The following is a 27,766-nucleotide window of genomic DNA, read 5'->3' as shown; positions in this document are numbered from 1 at the left end:
TGTTGTTAATTAACATAGTTAAGTTGCAAAAATGCTGATACTGAATGTATGACTGAAATTTTCACAGATAACGTACCTGGTTGTTTGTTTTTCATCAACATATCTGATGTTGCAGTAAAACATCCGCTGGTAGAAACTACAGCGGTATGAAAGTGTTTGTGGTCGTGTTCAGACTCTGGCAGCACTTGGTTCAGGTCACAGAAAGATCCTGGTCTCTGTTTCATACAGAAAAAAGTCTCAACATGTTTCACTAACCTGAACCAAACCCGGGTCTCTGCTGTCAGAGTCCTGCATCCACCGCGACCTCTGACCTCCAACCTCCTCCCTCCCACTGCAGAGACATATAGAAATGTAGCTTCATTCAGTCCACAAAACTTAACCTGGGAATATAATCCAGGCAGAGATTAACACAATGTCACTGGGAAACGGTTTAGTCCTATATGAACAAAACCAAACTGAACATGGTGGAATATGGTGACATCACAGTGACATCATAAAAAGAAACATGCAGATAAAACTTCCTTTCTGTCTCAGATTCTCTCCATCAGGTTCTGTCAGAGTTCGGTGTCGTTCGACCAATCAGGACCGACTCGGAGGGGCGTTTCCTGTCAGCGTCAGTCTCCGCCCGCCGCCTGCACCGCATCAAAAGACACGCCCACTCTCCTGAGGATACGCTCACTGACACAAACATGGACAGAGACAACACACAGACACAAACTGACACGCCCATAAACAGGTCGGCCCCGCCCACAGAGATGTCACCGTCCAACCAGATGGAGTCAAGCTGGAGGGGGCGGAGCTACGGCACCGAGGAGGCAGAGCTTTTCTACAACGTGACGGTGTTGGGTCAGGAGCTGCACCTGCGGCTGCGTCCGAACACGCGTCTCGTCGCCCCCGCCGCCACCATGGAGTGGTGGGAGGAGTCAGGGCAGAAACACTCACAGCCAATAGGAGACACCGGCTGCTTCTACACGGGAGAGGTGTCCAACATGGAGGACACATCTGTCGCCATCAGCAACTGTGACGGACTGGTAGGTGTCACATGACTAGAATCTGAATCCAGCATCAGATCTACAGCCTCACTGAGATCTGAGACAAGTTATATATGACGATTAAGTCTGTAATAGCAGGGCAGGCTGACAAAATGCTGACTTGATTCTTGAAATATTAATATAATATTATATATAATATTACAGCTCTATAATTATTATTATAACACAACTTTTTAATGGAAAGGCTGAGGAGAGATAAAGATTTAAAACAGATCCTGGAACCAGATTCAGAACAGAAGCAGCTGACGGACACGTCACATCCGGCAGGTAAAGAAAGGTGTGGGCGATGGATGATCTCTGACCTTCCTGGTACTTTCTCATGTTTAAAGTCGATGGGCCTCATTCACAAACAGTGTAAACTATGCATAGGAGTGATTTAAGGACATCAATTTCTGTTGTACTTAGAATTTCCTCTGAGACACCAATGAAATTTACAAGTGGTGAAGACCTGTCGTGCGTGTCGTGAACAGATCGTCTCTGCTGTGGAAATACTGAGTGATGGTCAGCAGCCCAGTGGAGAACGTGCACACAAGCCTTTGATGTCTTAATGCGGAAAATGTTTATTGAAACACTCGGCCGAGCGGAGAACTGAAACAGTAAACATCCAGCGTTCGGCCTTCTGAAGGTCTGACTCTTAGTCTTTAACTACAACAGATCAGCCTACAATAATGAAAAAAATGAGTCTAGTTGTTAGTTCAGGTCACCATCAGAACTTCTGTTTGAATATCTGGTTATGCCAATGACACATTCACCTATCTGTGTTGTCGAGGGAGGCCCCCTCCAACCTTGGTAACCAGTCAGAGAGGCTTCTGCTTCCCCAGACATCACAAAGCTGCATATCCAAGGAGACCAGTACAACTTAATCCATTGGATTAAGTTGTACTGGTCCATGATCGACCCAGTACAACTTAGTCTGTTCTCTTGACTTGATAATGCCCTAGTCTGAATTAATGATGATGCTGAAATTAAAACAAACTGATTGCAACGTTTGAATTGTTGTCTGTCTGCAGATCTCTGTCCAGCATTGTGTTGTGTTGCAGCTGACAGTGTAACATCATCTGTAGACTATAATCTTGGTTTCAGGTCTCCTGAACTGACACTCCTACATCTGTTAGGTGTTTGTCTTCAGATTCTCTGAAAGCAGGACTTGAAGCTGCGCAGTGTTTTTGCTCTTTGGGAATGAAACTCACCGACAAACATGGAAGCGGATTATGCTAATGATCACATCTCATGAACAGGTGACATTCATCAGGCGGATTTTCTTATTTTCCTTCTTATTGCTTTGTCCAAGAACAAATATAAGAGAAAAGTAATAAAACATTCATGCATGAGGCCCGTTAACTATAAATCCAGTGTACTGACCTTAAAAACACTGGAAACTATGAAATAAAAACTGGAAAATCATACCCATAAAACCCAGACAATTCAAATATATTTCAGAAGCAGAACAGGAAGAACAAACAAATCATAAGACAACAGCTGGATGAGATTGTTCAAGGAGCAATAACAGAAACCTCCACATCATCATCATCATCATCATCATCATCCTCTGTGAAGAAGCTGCAGCTCCACTCAGCTGCTGATGGAGGCAGATGTTTGGACAGCTGTTAGCGCTTTTTGAGCCTTCTGGCTTTCCGTACATGCAGCAATGAGAGCAAGCTAAACCACAGAGCGAGTTTAACACTGAAGGACAGAAACTCTGCAGCATGAGGAGAATATATTACTGAGCTCACTGACACACAGGAAACTTATTAAAATATCATTAAAACGGCATCAGAGTTTCACTGCTGCAGGTTTCAGCTACAGTCCACACAGAGCGAAGGAAAGATTAAAGAGGATAGTCAATAACATTCATAAAATATTCCTTTATAACACTTTTCCATCTCACAAAGATAATACAAATCAAATGCTTTTAAAAAGTCCATTAAGGCAGCAGAAAGCAGAGGAGAAGCAATGAACAGATTACCAGAACTCGTAAATGCATGTGAGAGTAGAAATGATTTCAGGCCTGCAGAGACAGAAAGCAAACGCTGTACAACATGACGGACTGAAGCGTCTTTAACTCGGCGAGATGAGTGCGGGTCTGTCTGCGTTTACCTTCACTTCTTACAGCGCGAGCTAGAGCCAGCTGATTGAAGCCAGATGTGGAGGAAAGATGAGAGGCGTTTAAAGTGGATGAGGAGAGTTGGAAAAGACATAAACTGACGAGAGGAAAAGAAAAAAGACATATTTTCCTGCTGCAGCAGCTGATGTAACTGCAGTTAAAACCGCAGCTGGAGAGCAGAGATATCAGTCTGAATATACAGCAATTACATATCTGCAGATGGACACAATAACAGGAACAACTGAAGTAAACAATACATATACCAGATTAAAGTTTGTAATGTTCAGTTTATGTTCAGACAGATTTGAGTCTGTGGTCACTAGTGAGCTGCTGGATTAGACTGAGTTATAGTACTGACCTTCAGATTAACCAGAAACTGCTGACTCATACTTCAGTACTGATGAGTCTGATGAGACTTTAATTATGCTGAGTCAGACTTTAATAACGTTAATAATGCTGACTCAGACTTTAATAATGTTAATAATGCTGACTCAGGCTTTAATAATGTTAATAATGCTGACTCAGGCTTTAATAATGTTAATAACGCTGACTCAGGCTTTAATAATGTTAATAACGCTGACTCAGGCTTTAATAATGTTAATAATGCTGACTCAGACTTTAATAATGTTAATAATGCTGACTCAGGCTTTAATAATGTTAATAACGCTGACTCAGACTTTAATAATGTTAATAATGCTGACTCAGACTTTAATAATGTTAATAATGCTGACTCAGGCTTTAATAATGTTAATAACGCTGACTCAGGCTTTAATAATGTTAATAATGCTGACTCAGACTTTAATAATGTTAATAATGCTGACTCAGGCTTTAATAATGTTAATAACGCTGACTCAGACTTTAATAATGTTAATAACGCTGACTCAGACTTTAATAACGTTAATAACGCTGACTCAGACTTTAATAACGCTGACTCAGACTTTAATAACGTTAATAATGCTGACTCAGACTTTAATAACGTTAATAATGCTGACTCAGACTTAAATAATGCTGACTCAGACTTAAATAACGTTAATAACGCTGACTCAGACTTTAAGAATGTTAATAATGCTGACTCAGACTTTAAGAATGTTAATAACGCTGACTCAGACTTTAAGAATGTTAATAACGCTGACTCAGACTTTAAGAATGTTAATAATGCTGACTCAGACTTTAAGAATGTTAAAAATGCTGACTCAGGCTTTAATAATGCTGACTCAGACTTTAATAATGCTGACTCAGACTTTAAGAATGTTAAAAATGCTGACTCAGGCTTTAATAACGCTGACTCAGACTTTAATAACGCTGACTCAGACTTTAATAACACTGACTCAGACTTTAAGAATGTTAAAAATGCTGACTCAGACTTTAAGAATGTTAAAAATGCTGACTCAGGCTTTAATAACGCTGACTCAGACTTTAATAACACTGACTCAGACTTTAATAACACTGACTCAGACTTTAAGAATGTTAAAAATGCTGACTCAGGCTTTAATAATGCTGACTCAGGCTTTAATAATGCTGACTCAGACTTTAATAATGCTGACTCAGACTTTAAGAATGTTAAAAATGCTGACTCAGGCTTTAATAACGCTGACTCAGACTTTAATAACACTGACTCAGACTTTAAGAATGTTAAAAATGCTGACTCAGACTTTAAGAATGTTAAAAATGCTGACTCAGGCTTTAATAACGCTGACTCAGACTTTAATAACGCTGACTCAGACTTTAATAACACTGACTCAGACTTTAATAATGCTGACTCAGACTTTGCTAATGCTGACTCAGGCATTAATAATGTTAATATCGCTGACTCATACTATAATAATGCTGACTCAGACTTCACTAATGCTGACTTAAGCTTTAATAATGTTAATAATGCTGACTCTGACTTTAATAATGTTAATAATGCTGACTCAGACTTTAATAATGCTGACTCAGGCTTCAATAATGTTAATAATGCTGACTCTGACTTTAATAATGTTAATAATGCTGACTCAGACTTAAATAATGTTAATAATGCTGACTCTGACTTTAATAATGTTAATAATGCTGACTCAGACTTCACTAATGCTGACTTAAGCTTTAATAATGTTAATAATGCTGACTCTGACTTTAATAATGTTAATAATGCTGACTCTGACTTTAATAATGCTGACTCAGACTTTGCTAATGCTGACTCAGGCATTAATAATGTTAATATCGCTGACTCATACTATAATAATGCTGACTCAGACTTAAATAATGTTAATAATGCTGACTCAGACTTAAATAATGCTGACTCAGACTTCACTAATGCTGACTTAAGCTTTAATAATGTTAATAATGCTGACTCTGACTTTAATAATGTTAATAATGCTGACTCAGACTATAATAATGCTGACTCAGACTTCACTAATGCTGACTTAAGCTTTAATAATGTTAATAATGCTGACTCTGACTTTAATAATGTTAATAATGCTGACTCAGACTTTGCTAATGCTGACTCAGGCATTAATAATGTTAATATCGCTGACTCATACTATAATAATGCTGACTCAGACTTCACTAATGCTGACTTAAGCTTCAATAATGTTAATAATGCTGACTCTGACTTTAATAATGTTAATAATGCTGACTCAGACTTTAATAATGCTGACTCAGGCTTCAATAATGTTAATAATGCTGACTCTGACTTTAATAATGTTAATAATGCTGACTCAGACTTCACTAATGCTGACTTAAGCTTTAATAATGTTAATAATGCTGACTCTGACTTTAATAATGTTAATAATGCTGACTCAGACTATAATAATGCTGACTCAGACTTCACTAATGCTGACTTAAGCTTTAATAATGTTAATAATGCTGACTCAGGCATTAATAATGTTAATATCGCTAACTCACACTCTAATAATGCTGACTCAGACTTAAATAATGTTAATAATGCTGACTCAGACTTAAATAATGTTAATAATGCTGACTCAGACTTTAATAAATTAATAATGCTGACTCAGACTTTAATAATGTTAATAATGCTGACTCAGACTTTAATAATGCTGACTCAGACTTTAATAAATTAATAATGCTGACTCAGACTTTAATAATGCTGACTCAGACTTTTATAATGCTGACTCAGACTTTAATAAGATTCAAGAATTAAGAAGTTTATTATCACATGCACAGTAAACACAGGCAGTTACACCGTACTATGAAATTCTTACATTGCTGGGCCCTTTCACACAAAAAATTAAATTGAATTTTAAAAAATTAAAATCACAAACAAAGTATGTAAGTTATATATAAGGTATGTGTACAGCACAGTATTGTGTGAGAAAGCAGCGATCCTGCAGCGACCAAGCAGCAGGTCATAAAATGCACTTTGCATTATTGTAAATACAGTTAGATGACAGTGAAGTGAAGCATCAGTCAGAATGTATGAGTGTGTAGTGTTCAAAGTTCAACCAGTCAGAGTGTGGAGGGCAGCAGTGTGCAGTTATTCCCATCAGGCCTGATAGATAGAAGCTGTTCGCCAGTCTTGTTGTTCTGGATCTCACACTCCTGTAGCGTCTGCCTGATGGCAGGAGTGTAAGGAGGTTGTTTGGGGTGAACTGTCCCTGATGATGTTGCCCTCCTGATGAGCCTGGTGTTGTAAATGTCATAAAGTGAGAGGAAAGCTGCTCCTGAGATGGACTGTGCAGTTTTGATCACACGCTGGAGCTCCTTCCTGCCCTGCTCAGGGCAGTTTCCATATCAGACTGTGATGGAGCTGGTAAGGAGACTCTCGACCGTACACCTGTAGAAGGTGCTGAGAATTGTGGTTGGCATGCCAAATATGCTCCTCAGCCTTCTAAGAAAGCACAGTCACTGCTGGGATTTGTCGTGTATTGTGAGACCAGGTGAGATCCTTGTTGATGCGGGTACCAAGGAATTTAAAGGTTTTCACCCTCTCTACCTCTGTCTCACCTTCTTCCTCCTTGTCTGCATTTAGGGAGAGATCGTTGACATGACACCAGGCCACCAGGCCTCTCTTCTATAGGCCATCTCCACTTCACCAGTGATCAGTCCAATGACTTTAGTGTCATCTGCAAATTTGATGATGCTGGAAGTTGTTCTGGGAGGCCACACAGTCGTACGTGAAGAGTGTGTACAGCAGGGGACTCAGCACAGCCCTGGGGGGGGGGGTCCCCATGCCTCCTCCAGTTTCTGTGCCTGACGTGTGATTGCCTGGTCTGACTGACTGGGGTCTGTCTGTTAGAAAGTTCAGCTCCCAGTTACAAAGAGAGGGTGTCAGTCTGAGGGTGAGGAGCTTTTCAGAGAGTTTATGTGGGATGACCGTGTTGAATGCTGAGCTGTAGTCTATAAAAAGCATTCTAACATATGTGTCCTTGCCCTCTAAGTGTGTGAGGGCTGTGTGGATGACGGTGTCGTCAGTGGACCGGTTCTGACGACAAGCAAATTGCAGAGGGTCCAAGGTGTCTGGGATGGTCTTCTTGATGTGGGTCATGACTGTCCTCTCAAAACACTTCATCATGATTGAGGTGAATGCAACGGGACAATAGTCATTTAAACAGGTCACAATGCTTTTCTTTGGGAGGGGCACAATGGTGGCGGACTCGAAGCAGGTGGGCAAAGACACTTGTGCGAGTGACAGGTTACAGATGTCTGCAAACACATCAGCCATTCCTGATGGGCAAACCCTGAGTGCAGGCCTGGGGATGTTGTCTGGGCCAGCTGCCATCCATGGGTTTATGGTCCTCAGAGCTGATGTGCATAAGACATCACAGTGAGCGATGTGCTCTGTGTGCACTCCGAGGCCAAAATCCCTCTCTGTCAGTCAGTGTTGAGGGTCTCGAAGCAAGCGCAGAACTCATTCAGCTCATCTGGCAGTGTGGCTTGGCTGGTTGTGGCCCCCCTGCTCCTCTGCTGGTAATCTGTGATGTGTTGCAGGCCTCGCCACATGCGCCGGGAATCTGCGGTGGAGTAGTATCCCTCCAGCTTCAATCTGTACTGTCTCTTGGCCTCTTTGATAGATCATGCAGGTCATATCTGGCCCTTTTGTATTTGTCAGCATTGCTTGAAACAAATGCAGTGGCACATACCTAACTTAACAGTTAATCCAGGGCTTTTGGTTTGGATATGTCTTGCAGCATTTTGTGGGAACAATACATGCATGTGCTAATGTAGCCAGTTACCCCAGAAGCATATTCCCCTAGATCAACAGTAGAGTCTTCCCTCAAAGCAGCAGTTTAAACACCTCCCAGTTTGCACTCTCAAAGCAGTCCTGGAGCACCAGTTCAGTCTCTTCATTCCATACTTTAACCATTTTACTTAGTGGGGGAGCTTGCTTGAGCAGTTGTCTGTAGGCTGGATAGAGGAACACTGAGATGTGGTCGGACTGTCGGCCGCGGCGCAGCCTTGTAGGCGCCTCTCACATTGCTGTAGACTCGGTCAAGAATGTTACTCTCCCTCGTCGGAAAGCTCACATGCTGATGGCGCTTTGGGAGGACATTCTGAAGGTTGCAGTGGCTGTTTTCACCGGCTACGATGAACATAGTGTCCAGGCCTGCAGTCTCTGGTTTGCTGATCATGTCCATGGCGGGATGTAAACAGCCACTGCGCTGAACTCCCTCGGCAGGGAAAAGGGTCTGCACTTCACCATCAACAGTTCTATGTCAGCTGAACAGTGTTTTTCAACAACATGTACGTCCAACACCACCTGTTGTTCACGTACACCCATGCCGCTGCTTCTGATCTTCCCCGAGGCCGATGTGTGGTGGACGGAGTGTGTTTGAAGCTGGATAGAGGCGTCTGGCATGCTGTCCGAGAGCCAGCTTCCTGTGAGAGCGCAGCATTCTCTGATCTCACACTGGGTCGTAAATCCCAGTTCTCAGCTCACGTATCTTGTTTTCGAGGGAGCAAATGTTAGTTAGCAGCTTGCTAGGTAGTGGAGGTTGTGCCCTAGCCTTCAGTCTAGCATGTAGCCCGCCACCCTTGCCACGCTTCTTCCTTGGCCGCACTGTCCGTTGGCTGCGCTGCTCACCTGCTGCTGTTGGGTCTCGCTGGCAGGAATTAGCAGGATCCAGACAATGAAGAAAGTCAGTCAGGCTAAAAATAAGCTTGTAGTGAGCTTTACTGATATCCAGAAGTGCATCTCTACTGTATCTTACTGTTGTGTACATGAACTGTGCATTAAAGATACATACTAAAACTAAAATAAATACTAAATAGCGTTGGTGTCCGGAGGGTGAAGCAAAGACGTCTGCCATAGTGGACGCCATCTTGTCCATCACACTGGCGTGTATGTGATACTGCGCACTTAGACTTTAATCATTTTAATATTGCTGACTCAGACTTTAAAAAAGTGGACTCAGACTTCATTCATGCTGATTCAGACTTTAATAATGTTAATAATGCTGACTCAGGCTTTAATAATGTTAATAATGCTGACTCAGGCTTTAATAATGCTGACTCAGGCTTTAATAATGCTGACTCAGACTTTAATAATGTTAATAATGCTGACTCAGGCTTTAATAATGTTAATAATGCTGACTCAGGCTTTAATAATGTTAATAATGCTGACTCAGACTTTAATAATGTTAATAATGCTGACTCAGACTATAATAATGTTAATAATGCTGACTCAGACTTTAATAATGTTAATAATGCTGACTCAGGTTTTAATAATGTTAATAATGCTGACCCATTAAGTTAACAATAGGTTAACTGTAAGTTTACAGCAAATTTACACTGCAATAGATTTAAAGTAGATCCAACAACAGATTACAGTAGGTTAACAGTAAATTACAGTAGATTACAATAGATTACAGTAGATTTACAGGATATTACAGTAGATTACAGTAGATTTACAGTAGGTTATAGTAGATTACAGTAGACTACAGTATAGTAACAGTAGGTCACAGAAGTTTAACAGCAGATTAACAGTAGATTACAGTAGATTCCACTAGATTTACAGTAGGTCACGGTAGATTACAGTAGATAAACAGTAGATAAACAATAGATTACAGTAGATCACAGTAGATTACAGTAGATAAACAATAGATTACAGTAGATCACAGTAGATTAACAGTAGATTAAAATAGATTAACAGTAGATTTACAGTAGATCACAGTAGATTACAGTAGATTAGCAGTAGATCACAGTAGATTACAGTAGATCACAGTAGATTAACAGTAGATTACAGTAGATTACAGTAGATTTACAGTAGGTCACAGTAGATTATAGTAGATAAACAGTAGATAAACAATAGATTACAGTAGATTACAGTAGATTTACAGTAGGTCACAGTAGATTACAGTAGATAAACAGTAGATAAACAACAGATTACAGTAGATCACAGTAGATTACAGTAGATTAGCAGTAGATTACAGTAGATTACAGTAGGATACAGTAGATTGCAGTAGATTGACAGTAGATTCCAATAGAGTACAATAGATTACAGTTGATTACAATAGATTTAAAGTAGGTCACAGTAGATTACAGTAGATTAATGGTAGATTACAATAGATCATAGTAGATTAACAGTAGATTAAGTAGATAAACAATAGATTACAGTAGATTACAGTAGATTTACAGTAGGTCAGAGTAGATTACAGTAGGATAAAGTAGATTGCATTAAATTAACAGTAGATTACAATAGATTTACAGTAGGTTATAGTAGATTACAGTAGACTACAGTATAGTAACAGTAGGTCACAGAAGTTTAACAGCAGATTAACAGTAGATTACAGTAGATTCCACTAGATTTACAGTAGGTCACAGTAGATTACAGTAGATAAACAGTAGATAAACAATAGATTACAGTAGATCACAGTAGATTAACAGTAGATTAAAATAGATTAACAGTAGATTTACAGTAGATCACAGTAGATTACAGTAGATTAGCAGTAGATCACAGTAGATTACAGTAGATCACAGTAGATTAACAGTAGATTACAGTAGATAACAGTAGATTTACAGTAGGTCACAGTAGATTACAGTAGATAAACAGTAGATAAACAATAGATTACAGTAGATTACAGTAGATTTACAGTAGGTCACAGTAGATTACAGTAGATAAACAGTAGATAAACAATAGATTACAGTAGATCACAGTAGATTACAGTAGATTAGCAGTAGATTACAGTAGATTACAGTAGGATACAGTAGATTGCAGTAGATTGACAGTAGATTCCAATAGAGTACAATAGATTACAGTAGATTACAATAGATTTAAAGTAGGTCACAGTAGATTACAGTAGATTAACGGTAGATTACAATAGATCATAGTAGATTAACAGTAGATTAAGTAGATAAACAATAGATTACAGTAGATTACAGTAGATTTACAGTAGGTCACAGTAGATTACAGTAGGATAAAGTAGATTGCATTAAATTAACAGTAGATTACAATAGATTACAGTAGATTATAGTAGATTAACAGTAGATTATAGTAGATTAACAGCAGGTTACAGTAGGTTACAGTAGATTTACAGTAGATTACAGTAGATAAACAATAGATTACAGTAGATTAACAGTAGATTCACAGTAGATCACAGTGGATTACAGTAGATTAGCAGTAGATTACAGTAGGATACAGTAGATTACAATAGATTACAATAGATTACAGTAGATTACAATAGATTTAAAGTAGGTCACAGTAGATTACAGTAGATTAACGGTAGATTACAATAGATCATAGTAGATTAACAGTAGATTAAGTAGATAAACAATATATTACAGTAGATGACAGTAGATCTACAGCAGATCACAGTAGATTACAGTAGGATAAAGTAGATTGCAGTAGATTAACAGTAGATTACAGTAGATTATAGTAGATTAACAGTAGATTACAGTAGATTACAGTAGATTTACAGCAGATTACCGTAGATTACAATAGATTTAAAGTAGGTCACAGTAGATTACAGTAGATTAATGGTAGATTACAATGGATCATAGTAGATTAACAGTAGATTACAGTAGATAAACAATAGATTACAGTAGATTACAGTAGATTTACAGTAGATCACAGTAGATTACAGTAGGATAAAGTAGATTGCAGTAGATTAACAGTAGATTACAATAGATTACAGTAGATTACAGAAGATTATAGTAGATTAACAGTAGGTTACAGTAGATTACAGTAAATTACAGTTGATTACAGTAGATTAACAGTAGATTATAATAGATTAATAGTAGATTCCAGTAGATTACAGTAGATTACAGTAGATTAACAGTAGATTACAGTAAATTACAGTTGATTACAGTAGATTAACAGTAGATTATAGTAGATTAATAGTAGATTCCAGTAGATTCCAGTAGATTATAGTAGATTAACAGTAAATTACAGTTGATAACAGTAGATTAACAGTAGATTATAGTAGATTAATAGTAGATTCCAGTAGATTACAGTAAATTACAGTTGATTACAGTAGATTAACAGTAGATTATAGTAGATTAATAGTAGATTCCAGTAGATTACAGTAGATTACAGTAGATTAACAGTAGGTTACAGTAGATTACAGTAAATTACAGTTGATTACAGTAGATTAACAGTAGATTATAGTAGATTAATAGTAGATTCCAGTAGATTACAGTAGATTACAGTAGATTAACAGTAAATTACAGTTGATTACAGTAGATTAACAGTAGATTATAGTAGATTAATAGTAGATTCCAGTAGATTACAGTAGATTACAGTAGATTAACAGTAGGTTACAGTAGATTACAGTAAATTACAGTTGATTACAGTAGATTAACAGTAGATTATAGTAGATTAATAGTAGATTCCAGTAGATTCCAGTAGATTATAGTAGATTAACAGTAAATTACAGTTGATTACAGTAGATTAACAGTAGATTATAGTAGATTAATAGTAGATTCCAGTAGATTACAGTAGATTATAGTAGATTAACAGTAGGTTACAGTAGATTACAGTAAATTAACAGTAGATTATAGTAGATTAACAGTAGATTACAGTAGATTATAGTAGATTACAGCTCTCTGTGTCTCTCAGGCAGGGGTGATCCGGACGGGTCAGGAGGAGTTTTTCATTGAGCCGTGGGATCGATGGAGGGCAGGAGGAGAGGAAGAGGGGGAGGACGAAGAGGAGGACGGACGACGACACATTGTTTATCGATCCTCAGCCATCATCAGGAAACAACAAGCTGTCAATCAAACTGATGCTGTCAATCAAGGTGCTGATGACTTCCTCCGAGGTGAGACACAAACACACCTGAGTCACGTCTCCATGTTTGTTCCAGTCCTGCTTACATCACATCACGTCATATTCAAGTCACCAGTTTGTTCAAGTAGCAGTCATGATGTCGGAGTCAGTGAGGTCACGGTCACATGATGAGGTCGGGAAGCTGTACGAAGGTCAAGTTTAAGGAGTATGTTCAGGTTTCTTTGAGACACAAGGTCAAAGTTCATCAGGTCGTTTATGTTCTGTTGCTCTGCACCAGCAAGGAGGGAACGTAATGTTTTTATCAACACATTAAAGTCTTTATGTGTCCGTTCAGACCCTCACGGCTCCTGGTTCAGGTTCAGGTCTCTGTGGTTCAATATTGAAACATGCACAGAATATTTGACTATTTCCATACGGAAACAAGTGTTTCAGTCTTTAAACAACAACAGGTGGAGTCGGGACGGGAAGCTGCTCTCTGCTGTCTGAAGCTGTTTCAAATAGAGTTTACATGTTATTTACAGGAAGCAGCACGTCACGTATGTTCAAGTCAGTAAGCAGAGATGGAAAGTAACTAAGTGAATTTACTCAAGTACTGTATATAAGTACAGTTTTGTACTTTACTGGAGTATTTCCATGTGATGCTACTCTCTACATGTCAGAGGGAAATATTGTACTTTCTACTCCACTACATTTATTTGACAGCTTTAGTTACTTTTCAGATGAAGATTTGACACAATGGATAATATAACAAGCTTTTAAAATACAACACATTGTTAAAGATGAAACCAGTGGTTTCCAACCTTTTTGGCTTTTGACGTCTTACAAAAAGCAGTGTGTAGTCGGGGTCACATTTCACATGTCTATGAGTTGTTAACAGCTCCACCAAATAGTGATTTTTCCCTCTAAACTTCTCACATGCTTTCATTTCAATAAATGTTCAAATGATCCAATATTTCAGCAAAAATCAAAGATTAGAGAAAAAGTCCAAAAACTGAAAACAGATTTGTGTATCAGAACTTTGTTTTTTCTTCTTTCCTCTCCCATTAATCATCTCACCACCCCTCAGATTTATCTGCTGACCCTTTGGAGGGGCCCGACCCCTAGGTTGGGAACCACTGGACTAAACTAGCTAACTGTATATAAAGTAGTGTAAACTAGCTCCACCTCCAGCAGCTACAACAGTAACATGCTGCTCTAACACTGATGCTTCACTATTAATAATCTAATGATGTCATATATAATAATATATCAGTCAGAGGGACCAAACCACTACTTTTACTGCAATACTTTAACTACATCAAGCTCATAATACTTATGTACTTTTACTGCAATACTTTAACTACATCAAGCTCATAATACTTATGTACTTTTACTGCAATACTTTAACTACATCAAGCTCATAATACTTATGTACTTTTACTGCAATACTTTAACTACATCAAGCTCATAATACTTATGTACTTTTACTGCAATACTTTAACTACATCAAGCTCATAATACTTATGTACTTTAACTGCAGTACTTTAACTACATCAAGCTCATAATACTTATATATATTATATTATATAATTTTTCATGCAGAACTTTTACTTGTAATGAAGTATTTTTACATTGCTGATCTGGTACTTCTACTGCAGTAAATGATCTGAGTACTTCTTCCACTGAATAAATACTTCCGACTTCATTTGAGTCAGAACTCAGTTTCAAGTTGAGAGTTTTATCAGACGCTGACCTTCTCTTCAACTGTTACTGTGATAAATGAAACAACATATAAACTGTTCAGCAGGAAGGTCATTGAATTAATATTAAAGACAAAAAAACAAAAAAATAATCTCATAGTTATGATTAATATCTCATACGTATCGAACCTTATTCATGAGAAGCTGAAAAATATTTATCAGGTAATAGTGTTGTAATTTGTGGTAATGATTTAGACTCATGGTAGGTCTGAATTATAACACATGTATACATATTTAATCATATTTAAATGTTGTGTGGTTCTGATCACAAACAAATAATAGAAATCATGTTGTAAACAAACACTGAACTGAACTGAACCATGCGGGGTTTTTTTTTTACAGTGTAAAATCCTTCAATATATCTGCAGAAGGAAAGAATCAAACTGAAAACAGAAAATTGTTCCAGGAAACTTGGCAGAGCTGATGGCAGCTTCACAACAGACACACACACACACACGCACACGCACGCACACACACACACAGAGCAGGCTGCGACGTGGCAGTCGGAGTCTCAGCGGTTCAGCGTTTGGGAGGTGGGGGTTTGAGCTCAGAGATGACGGATAGTTCAGCTCCTGAATCGTTCGTCCTCTCAGTCACCGACTCCTGAAATGCGTTTGTCTTCAAACAGCTTCAGCCAATGAGGAGAGACTTTTATTTTCACCTCAGTTCCCCTCAGACGGAGCCTCCGGCAGCAGAGAGTCTGTTTCTGTTCACTGATGTCATTTCCTTAACAACTGATTCAACAGATCCAAACAGATGTTGGATGATAAACGTGTTGTTGTTTACAGAGTGAGGGCATCAGTACACAATGTGAACACAGACAGATGACCACATCTGGATGGAGATCAGACTGAAGCTTCATGTGTGTTCAGAAGGTTGACTGGACGACATGTTTCATCTCAATAACAACATCCTGTCATGTTTTCATGATGCTGAGCGGCTGCTCTGCTCTCAGCAGCACTGAGTGCTAAAGTAAAAACTAGCTACTCTGCTGCAGGCTGAAGGCTCATGATGGACGGAAAGATGTCTGACTTAAAGATGAAAAAATCTATTTCTCTTATCAGCTGATCAGGACTAAAACTATTGTTGAGTTTACAAAAGTTCATGTAAGAAACCCCTGAGGCAACAAAGACCCTTATTGATCGTTAATAATCAGTCTGTGAAGAGTTAATAACAGGTTTATAACTCACTATGATGTATCAATAACAGTCTATAAAGAGTTAATAACAGGTTTATAACTCACTATGATGTATCAATAACAGTCTATAAAGAGTTAATAACTGGTTTATAACTCACTATGATGTATCAATAACAGTCTATAAAGAGTTAATAACAGGTTTATAACTCACTATGATGTATCAATAGTTAATAACAGGTTTATAACTCACTATGATGTATCAATAACAGTCTATAAAGAGTTAATAACAGGTTTATAACTCACTATGATGTATCAATAACAGTCTATAAAGAGTTAATAACAGGTTTATAACTCACTATGATGTCTCAATAACAGTCTATAAAGAGTTAATAACAGTTTTATAACTCATTATGATGTATCAATAACAGTCTATAAAGAGTTAATAACAGGTTTATAACTCACTATGATGTATCAATAACAGTCTATAAAGAGTTAATAACAGGTTTATAACTCATTATGATGTATCAATAACAGTCTATAAAGAGTTAATAACAGGTTTATAACTCACTATGATGTATCAATAACAGTCTATAAAGAGTTAATAACAGGTTTATAACTCACTATGACGTATCAATAACAGTCTATAAAGAGTTAATAACTGGTTTATAACTCACTATGACGTATCAATAACAGTCTATAAAGAGTTAATAACAGGTTTATAACTCACTATGATGTATCAATAACAGTCTATAAAGAGTTAATAACAGGTTTATAACTCACTATGATGTATCAATAACAGTCTATAAAGAGTTAATAACTGGTTTATAACTCACTATGACGTATCAATAACAGTCTATAAAGAGTTAATAACAGGTTTATAACTCACTATGACGTATCAATAACAGTCTATAAAGAGTTAATAACAGGTTTATAACTCACTATGACGTATCAATAACAGTCTATAAAGAGTTAATAACAGGTTTATAACTCACTATGATGTATCAATAACAGTCTATAAAGAGTTAATAACTGGTTTATAACTCACTATGACGTATCAATAACAGTCTATAAAGAGTTAATAACTGGTTTATAACTCACTATGACGTATCAATAACAGTCTATAAAGAGTTAATAACTGGTTTATAACTCACTATGATGTATCAATAACAGTCTATAAAGAGTTAATAACAGGTTTATAACTCACTATGATGTATCAATAACAGTCTATAAAGAGTTAATAACAGGTTTATAACTCACTATGCTGTATCAATAACAGTCTATAAAGAGTTAATAACAGGTTTATAACTCACTATGATGTATCAATAGTTAATAACTGGTTTATAACTCACTATGATGTATCAATAACAGTCTATAAAGAGTTAATAACAGGTTTATGACTCACTATGATGTATCAATAACAGTCTATAAAGAGTTAATAACAGGTTTATAACTCACTATGATGTATCAATAACAGTCTATAAAGAGTTAATAACTGGTTTATAACTCACTATGATGTATCAATAACAGTCTATAAAGAGTTAATAACAGGTTTATAACTCATTATGATGTATCAATAACAGTCTATAAAGAGTTAATAACAGGTTTATAACTCACTATGATGTATCAATAGTTAATAACTGGTTTATAACTCACTATGATGTATCAATAACAGTCTATAAAGAGTTAATAACAGGTTTATAACTCACTATGATGTATCAATAACAGTCTATAAAGAGTTAATAACTGGTTTATAACTCACTATGATGTATCAATAACAGTCTATAAAGAGTTAATAACAGGTTTATAACTCACTATGATGTATCAATAACAGTCTATAAAGAGTTAATAACTGGTTTATGACTCACTATGATGTATCAATAACAGTCTATAAAGAGTTAATAACTGGTTTATAACTCACTATGATGTATCAATAACAGTCTATAAAGAGTTAATAACTGGTTTATAACTCACTATGATGTATCAATAACAGTCTATAAAGAGTTAATAACTGGTTTATAACTCACTATGATGTATCAATAACAGTCTATAAAGAGTTAATAACTGGTTTATAACTCACTATGACGTATCAATAACAGTCTATAAAGAGTTAATAACTGGTTTATAACTCACTATGATGTATCAATAGTTAATAACAGGTTTATAACTCACTATGATGTATCAATAGTTAATAACAGGTTTATAACTCACTATGATGTATCAATAACAGTCTATAAAGAGTTAATAACTGGTTTATAACTCACTATGATGTATCAATAACAGTCTATAAAGAGTTAATAACAGGTTTATAACTCACTATGATGTATCAATAACAGTCTATAAAGAGTTAATAACAGGTTTATAACTCACTATGATGTATCAATAACAGTCTATAAAGAGCTAATAACAGGTTTATAACTCACTATGATGCAGCTGTCAGCAGATATAAGTGTCTATCAATGTATTACAGCTATAACTGTATATAAGTTGCTGCTGTATAAACTGATGTATTAATGTAAATATGTCTTCATAGGAGAAGTTATAATGAACACTAAACATTAATGATAAATAGGGGAGTTAACGTGTGTTCTTCAGTTTCCATATTGAGGCTGTTATGAACGCTGCGGCCTGCAGGGGACGCCAGCAGGACCAGTCTGGTTTCTGTCAGCCAATGAGAACACAGCTCATCTGTCTGTTGGCACTTAAATGTGAAACGACTTTGACCCTGAGATTCGTTCTGCTTCCCGCAAACTGATTTATTTACAGCTGAAACTCACCAACAGAAGCAAACATCTGTTCCTGTCTGTCGTCAGATCATGATGACCAGTGTTACTCAGGAAGTAATGATATTACTTTACTTATTACTTGGTATCAGAGGTAACGTACAACGTTTAACCTGTTTATCCCTTTTGGCTCCTTTTAGAACTGAATCCACTTTATTGGAACAATAATTGTTTAATTACTATTTAATTTGTCATTTGAATTATTTTTACGCAGGCTATTCACTGTAGACCTAAACCATCCTTCCTCCCATGTGGGATCTATACCATAGATTTAATTTTGTTGTTAGCTATTTATTGACCCTTTTATTTGTTTTAATCTTCTGTTGCTGTGAAGATGAATATCATTTTTTTGACTGCTATTGTTTTTATAATATACTGACTGCTCTAAAAACAAATAATGCAGTAAGATGTGTTCTCTCTGTTCATGAACGATGCAGTGCAGCAAATCTGCTCAAAGATTTTGCAAAAAGATAAGAAGTTTAGGAATATAGGCCCAATGCCGGCTGTCATACATAAGAGGTTGTCTTTCAAGGCAAGTGTCCTTGACATCAGGACTTTGAGGGTTGGTAATAAAGTCCCATAACAACAGTTACCCCCCCCCCCCGTGAGACACAGGCTGTTCAACTTGTTGATGGGAATCTCAGTGATTCTGGAAACGCCCTCGTAGAAGGAATTCAACGTTGTGGATAACGGCACCAGTAACCTTCTGTGGCTGACTTCCTCCACACGTTCTGATGCAGCTGGTGGTTGACTATACACAGCTGGACGAAATCAGGCTAATTGTATGCAATGCACAGCTGTGATGATGGGGAAGAGTGGAAAGGGCTTCTGTGAGATCTGTAAAAGTCACATCTTCATCGCTGTCTTCTTCCAGTTCAGAATCAGACTCTGAATCAACAGGCTGATATATTTTAAAGGCCTTGACAAAATTTGATGCAGAGCGGCTACAAGTTTGCCAAGCAGTCAAAATGATGAATGAATTTGTTCTATCGCTGCACCAATAAGATGCCTCTGATTGTTTTACACGCTATGGTGACCTCGTTGTGCTCCAGAGTGGAACTGTTGATCCAATGAACTGTTACACCCAGAAAGCTTTTGCTGTTAGCTGTCCAGATGTCAGCTGTGGTGGAAACAAACCCAGCGACGAGCTTCTTCAGATCTTGTCCGCTTAACCTCTCTTCACCACCGCGTCCTGCTCTGAAATCCAGTTTCTGTTGGTTAGCTGGAGTACAGAGAGGCCTGCCTGTCAGCGCTGTTTTTTCACGTTGCTGTGCTGCCGTATCGGATGCTTCCATAAAGTAAATGTTGTATTTTTTTGCTGTTGAAAGCAAAACTTTTTGTGACTCACGCAAAGTTTACAACAGACGACAATGTGCTTTGCATCTGTGACTGAGACAAACTCAAAATAATGACAATACTTCCAGCTGTCGATAGTATGCCTCTCCCATCCTCTATCCTTTGTTTAGTTTCTCGGCTAGTAGCCAACGTGACCTGCCCTGACCTGCCACGCCTACACGCCATCATACGATAGCCTACCAAGGACAAAAGACAAATTGCGTTCTGGCAATGCACTAACGCAGTGTTACTCGGAGGAGTGACTATAATATAATTAATGTTTTGGAAATTGTAATCTCTCACAATGACTTCATTACCGGGGAAAGTACGGGTTACTGCCCAACACTGGTGATGACTCAGCAGGTTTTAAACCGATGTGTAAATGATGAGGGACACAAAATGGACGGCAGTATTTGATTATTATTGAGGGCTGTTAAGATTCTACGAGGTTAGGGTCACTGAGAGGAAGCCTTTCTTTTTCAGAATTGCCCAGATCACATTCACACAGTTACACATTTAAACACCTGAAAGCTGCCCAGTACAGCTGGAGCAGATGGGGTTAAGAGCCTTGCTCAAGGGCACCTCAGTGCTCAGAGTTATCCTGCCAGTCCGGGGATTGAACCAAAGACCTTCCGGTCACAAGCTTGTTTCTCTAACGTTTAGGCGACCACTGCCCAAAATAAAAATAATGCTTAAAAATCTGCAAATTTTAGAAATCGATGTATTTGTGTGTGATTTATAGGCTTTATATAAATATACGTTATATTTATATCACTCCAATGACAAACAAAAATCTTTTTAACCTCACTGTAGGACTATAAAAATAACTGAGATGATTCTTTTGTTGTCTCCAGGTCCTCTTTTAGGGTCTTGGAGCCTGAAGCAGAATGTGTCGTGGTCTAAATCCAACTCAGCTCGACAACGACGCTACATCGAAGAGGCTGAACTGTTTAACATCGAGGTAAATTAACTGTTTATCACAGAAATTAACAAACTGTTAACTGAGTGTTTACTGAACTTTTTAACCTCTCTTCTCCTCCTCCAGGTTCTGTTAGCGGTAGATTATTCTGTTCTTCTGTTCCACGGCCGAGACCACATTCAGAAATATCTGCTGACGCTGATGAACATAGTAAGTAAAAACATGCACACGATTCTTTATTGAGTGGTAGAAGATGATGATGGTGCCTCAGTGATAGGCAGTAGTTACCTAGTTTTATCTGGTGAACTGCTACTGAAAGGTGAACTCTGGCCTTCATAATCATTTTCAAATTCACAAAGCACATGTAGACTGGATTGTCCAACTTCAGGACCCTGCAACAGTAAAGAGCTGCTCGACTGTCCGACCACCAGGATCCAGCTTCCTCATCATGAACACAGTGATACTCTGATAACTGAACCATACACAGCCACAACAGCCTGGCACCTCCTCCTCATGCTGGTCACCAGCCTGGTCACACTCTGCTGTGGGATGGCGTCCCATTCTTCAACCAGCATGAATGGGACGCCATCCCACAGCAGAGTGTGACCAGGCTGGTGACCAGCATGAGGAGGAGGTGCCAGGCTGTTGTGGCTGTGTATGGTTCTTCCACATGCTACTGAGGCTCCTGTTTGTTAAATGAATAAATTGTTAAATTGCCAATATGTCTTGTTTCTTCAAACTTCAATCATCCAATCCACCAAACACCAAACAAGAGTCAATGGCAGAATAAGCTGTTTGGCATTGGCAGAGAAGATTTGGCAAATTTTTCATGGGCGCAACCCACATACTCAGCTCTGCTGCTCATCCCACAAATGCATGTTCCTTACAAATGTGGCACCATTTAAATAAACAGGCTTTCCAACGGTTTACGATTTATTGCCAAGAAGCATCGTTACAACAAAGAAATAATCTACCAAACATTAATTTCCTTACTTTTTGTGCTACGTTTAGTTAAACAGTCTGGTCCATGATGGTAACAACACAACTCAACCACAGTTCTGCAGTGATTCTGGGAGATGTGATCTCAGACATCTGAGAGTAAAGCTGATATTAGATTCTTGCATTTCTCAATATTTAGACAGATAGATTAAGTGAATGATTGCTTCCAAGCATTACAGTTAATAAAGTACTTCTCTCTCTCTCTCTGTCTGTTCCAGGTTAACGAGATCTACCAGGATCATTCACTGGGAGCCAATATCAACGTCGTTCTGGTCAGAATCATCATGTTGTCTCCAACAAAGGTACTAACCCGTGACTTGCTTCTGGCCAGGACACTTTTCTGTAAAGGACACATGAAGCAGCATCCTCACTTACAACTCATTCCATGATAGTTTTCAAAGCTCATTTACATCTTGTCATCTATAATTTTTTGCCAAAAAACAATGTCACACAGAGTGTCCAGAAATGACATGTAAGCAGTGTTGAAGTTGTAAATAAACGGTGGGTAAACTTTAGCTCTCAGTTTGAATCATGTAGCTTTGGACTGAACTCAATATGTCTCACAGGAAAACAACTTTATATTGTTTCTCCTGATTCAATAGTTAACTCACTTAACTATTTAAAAGTCTGACTTTAAAGTCCAGATAAATAAAAGAGGTCAGGGAGGTGGTGTTGCTGCAGTATTTCGATTCCAGCCACATATTAATTTAACTGAGCTGATATTTCTTTACTTTTCAGTGTGTTATTTAAAAGATTATTATTTGATGTGGTGAGTTTTAAATACTTTTGGATGTCCGTTCTCTGTGGTACTTCTGTGCTGAATGGATTCAGCACTAATCAGACCTTGTGCTGAGTTAAAGGCTGTTTATTGTTCATGTGAAGATAACATAATCCAGCAGAAGACACAACTGAGTGCAAGACATCATATTCAAACCCGTTAACTCTGCACGAGTGCCCCCAGAGGGCATGAACACCACTAAAGAGGATCCGAAACACAGCAGGCCTAATGTTCAACAGTGTCCCTCCGTCAGTCCCAGGAGCTGATCTCTGTGGGGAATCCCCAGAAGAGTCTGGAGAACGTTTGTGGCTGGTCGTATCTCCAGCAGAGGGAGCAGAGTCATGCCGAGCAGCACGACCACACCATCTACCTGACCAGGCAGGAGTTCGGCCCCTCTGGCATGCAGGGTACTACTGCTAATACTACCGCTAATACTACATATACTACTACTGCTAACACCATCTACCTGACCAGGCAGGAGTACGGCCCTCTGGTATGCAGGGTACTACTGCTAATACTACCGCTAATACTACATATACTACTACTGCTAACACCATCTACCTGACCAGGCAGGAGTTCAGTCCTCTGGTATGCAGGGTACTACTGCTAATACTACTGCTAATACTACAAATACTACTACTGCTAACACCATCTACCTGACCAGGCAGGAGTTCAGTCCTCTGGCATGCAGGGTACTACTGCTAATACTACTGCTAATACTACATATACTACTACTGCTAACACCATCTACCTGACCAGGCAGGAGTTCGGCCCCTCTGGCATGCAGGGTACTACTGCTAATACTACCGCTAATACTACATATACTACTACTGCTAACACCATCTACCTGACCAGGCAGGAGTTTAGTCCTCTGGTATGCAGGGTACTACTGCTAATACTACCGCTAATACTACAAATACTACTACTGCTAACACCATCTACCTGACCAGGCAGGAGTTCAGTCCTCTGGTATGCAGGGTACTACTGCTAATACTACCGCTAATACTACAAATACTACTACTGCTAACACCATCTACCTGACCAGGCAGGAGTTCAGTCCTCTGGTATGCAGGGTACTACTGCTAATACTACCGCTAATACTACATATACTACTACTGCTAACACCATCTACCTGACCAGGCAGGAGTTCGGCCCTCTGGTATGCAGGGTACTACTGCTAATACTACTGCTAATACTACATATACTACTACTGCTAACACCATCTACCTGACCAGGCAGGAGTTCAGTCCTCTGGTATGCAGGGTACTACTGCTAATACTACCGCTAATACTACATATACTACTACTGCTAACACCATCTACCTGACCAGGCAGGAGTTTGGCCCTCTGGTATGCAGGGTACTACTGCTAATACTACCGCTAATACTACATATACTACTACTGCTAACACCACCTACCTGACCAGGCAGGAGTTTGGCCCTCTGGTATGCAGGGTACTACTGCTAATACTACCGCTAATACTACATATACTACTACTGCTAACACCATCTACCTGACCAGGCAGGAGTTCGGCCCTCTGGTATGCAGGGTACTACTGCTAATACTACCGCTAATACTACATATACTACTACTGCTAACACCATCTACCTGACCAGGCAGGAGTTTGGCCCTCTGGTATGCAGGGTACTACTGCTAATACTACTGCTAATACTACAAATACTACTACTGCTAACACCATCTACCTGACCAGGCAGGAGTTCAGTCCTCTGGTATGCAGGGTACTACTGCTAATACTACTGCTAATACTACAAATACTACTACTGCTAACACCATCTACCTGACCAGGCAGGAGTTCAGTCCTCTGGCATGCAGGGTACTACTGCTAATACTACTGCTAATACTACTGCTAATACTACAAATACTACTACTGCTAACACCATCTACCTGACCAGGCAGGAGTTCAGTCCTCTGGTATGCAGGGTACTACTGCTAATACTACCGCTAATACTACATATACTACTACTGCTAACACCATCTACCTGACCAGGCAGGAGTTCGGCCCTCTGGTATGCAGGGTACTACTGCTAATACTACTGCTAATACTACATATACTACTACTGCTAACACCATCTACCTGACCAGGCAGGAGTTCAGTCCTCTGGCATGCAGGGTACTACTGCTAATACTACCGCTAATACTACATATACTACTACTGCTAACACCATCTACCTGACCAGGCAGGAGTTCGGCCCTCTGGTATGCAGGGTACTATTGCTAATACTACCGCTAATACTACAAATACTACTACTGCTAACACCATCTACCTGACCAGGCAGGAGTTCAGTCCTCTGGTATGCAGGGTACTATTGCTAATACTACCGCTAATACTACATATACTACTACTGCTAACACCATCTACCTGACCAGGCAGGAGGTCAGTCCTCTGGTATGCAGGGTACTACTGCTAATACTACCGCTAATACTACAAATACTACTACTGCTAACACCATCTACCTGACCAGGCAGGAGGTCAGTCCTCTGGTATGCAGGGTACTACTGCTAATACTACCGATAATACTACAAATACTACTACTGCTAACACCATCTACCTGACCAGGCAGGAGGTCAGTCCTCTGGTATGCAGGGTACTACTGCTAATACTACCGCTAATACTACAAATACTACTACTGCTAACACCATCTACCTGACCAGGCAGGAGTTTGGCCCTCTGGTATGCAGGTTACTACTGCTAATACTACTGCTAATACTAGAAATACTACTACTGCTAACACCATCTACCTGACCAGGCAGGAGTTCAGTCCTCTGGTATGCAGGGTACTACTGCTAATACTACTGCTAATACTACATATACTACTACTGCTAACACCATCTACCTGACCAGGCAGGAGTTCAGTCCTCTGGTATGCAGGGTACTACTGCTAATACTACTGCTAATACTACATATACTACTACTGCTAACACCATCTACCTGACCAGGCAGGAGTTTGGCCCTCTGGTATGCAGGGTACTACTGCTAATACTACCGCTAATACTAAAAGTACTATAAAACACTACGTAACTAGTAAGACAGGAGTTGCCCTCTAATACTAAAAGCACTACTGCCACTAACATAATCTACCAGCCCAGGAAAAAGGTTGTTACTTCTTGCAGTACCTCTGTTACTTCTTCCACTACTGACACAAACACACCTCTGCTGTCTCTGACCCCTGATGACCTCTGACATCTGACCTTTTGACCTCTGTCTGCAGGTTATGCTCCAGTCACAGGAATGTGTCACTTGCATCGGAGTTGCGTCCTCGTCTTCGAGGACGGTTTTTCTTCGGCTTTTGTAGCTGCCCACGAAACAGGACATGTGTGAGACACACAACCACACACACACTTACAATAAATTCAAACTTGTTGGCTCTGGGAGTATTCAGACACAGTTTTACATCTTTACAAAATCATATTTAAGAACAATTAACAGTAACAAGAAGCACAAAATGATAACAGCCATAAATTATACTGTGTTTTCCTTTATATCTTGTAGCCTGTTAGCATTTTGTTAGCATTAGCATTAACAAATTAATATTTTATCAACTATCTAATCACCAGCTGATTTATGTGTTTTGAAGCATCACAGTTTTGGATTTTAACAAAAAATTGATGTGCTTACTATGAAAGCTTTATTCCCAACTCCATTGTGGTTGTACACTCAAATAAAATGGCAGACACTTAAAAATAGTAACAGACGGTGCCTGCAATCACTACCTATCGGTGTTTTCTGGTGGTTTCAGACTCCATCAGCAGTTAACTGACCAGTTAGACTAACCCTCTCTGAACATGTGAACACGGTTGTAGAGACAGACTAGACTCACTTTCACTGAGGTTTATACTTACATCAGAACACCTCAGAGTGGATTATTGTTAAAGGACGTACAGAAACGTGTGTGATGTGTGTGTGTGTCTCAGGTTAGGGATGGAGCATGACGGTGAGGCGAACGACTGTGCTGACGACGTGCCGTTGGGCAGCATCATGTCTCCGCAGGTTCAGGCCACCTTCCATCGATACCACTGGTCCCGGTGCAGCTGGAGGGAACTGCACAAATACCTGGAGTGAGTTCTGGTTACTGCTAATAATATTATTAGCATCCTAACTGTAAGCAGCAGAAACTGAACTGTAGAAATAAAACTTCTTTTACAGTTAATTTAATTCCTTTTGTCTCAGAATGAGTGTATGTCCACCAACAAACTCTCTGTGTTTCTGTCTCTGCAGTAAGTATGACTGTCTCCGTGACGACCCGTTCAACCATGATTGGCCGGCTCAGCCCCAGTTGCCGGGGTTTCAGTACTCGATGGACCAACAGTGTCGTTTTGACTTTGGACCTGGATACAGTATCTGTACCGTGGTACGTCTGCCTGTCTTTCTGTATCCAGATCTTTGACCTCTTAACTCATTTTAATCTCATTGAGATTAAAATCTCTTTTGCAGGAGCGTCCGGGCAGCAACGTTAAAACACGTAAAACAGACACAACCGATATAAAACAATGAAATCACAAATAAAATTACAAAAAACTAGAATTGGGGCGGCCCGGTAGCCTAATAGTTACGGTGCAACCCTCCCAGAAGCCCTGCTGTCATTGGCTGTTCAGCAGACATCAAAGCTTCTGTTCAACCTTCAGCACAACAGCAGAAGGTTCCCTCCTCATATAAGATCTCATTTCTTTTTGCAGTTTTAAAATAAAATTAAGGAAACTTTGAGGTAAAAAATGTGTCCACCATGTTTTCACTTTCTGCTA

At 38.9% G+C, this 27,766-nt stretch overlaps 1 protein-coding gene across 2 annotated transcripts in view; it reads left to right on the top strand.

Annotated features, from left to right (window-relative positions):
• Positions 1-27,766, top strand: part of LOC137196213 (A disintegrin and metalloproteinase with thrombospondin motifs 2-like) — a 43,289-nt gene that overhangs the window by 6,217 nt on the left and 9,306 nt on the right. For both annotated transcript variants that reach the window (XM_067609072.1, XM_067609071.1), the window contains exons 2-10: positions 535-1,031; positions 13,148-13,349; positions 21,165-21,271; positions 21,356-21,439; positions 22,447-22,530; positions 23,260-23,413; positions 26,236-26,341; positions 26,939-27,082; positions 27,243-27,375. In XM_067609072.1, the coding sequence (XP_067465173.1) occupies positions 535-1,031; positions 13,148-13,349; positions 21,165-21,271; positions 21,356-21,439; positions 22,447-22,530; positions 23,260-23,413; positions 26,236-26,341; positions 26,939-27,082; positions 27,243-27,375 (1,511 nt within the window). The remainder of the gene's footprint in view (positions 1-534; positions 1,032-13,147; positions 13,350-21,164; positions 21,272-21,355; positions 21,440-22,446; positions 22,531-23,259; positions 23,414-26,235; positions 26,342-26,938; positions 27,083-27,242; positions 27,376-27,766) is intronic.

Source organism: Thunnus thynnus, chromosome 13 (assembly GCF_963924715.1).
Source record: "Thunnus thynnus chromosome 13, fThuThy2.1, whole genome shotgun sequence".
Taxonomy (NCBI): Eukaryota; Metazoa; Chordata; class Actinopteri; order Scombriformes; family Scombridae; genus Thunnus; species Thunnus thynnus.
The sequence above is the reverse complement of the archived record's forward strand: the minus strand, read 5'-3'. Positions and strand labels throughout refer to the sequence as shown.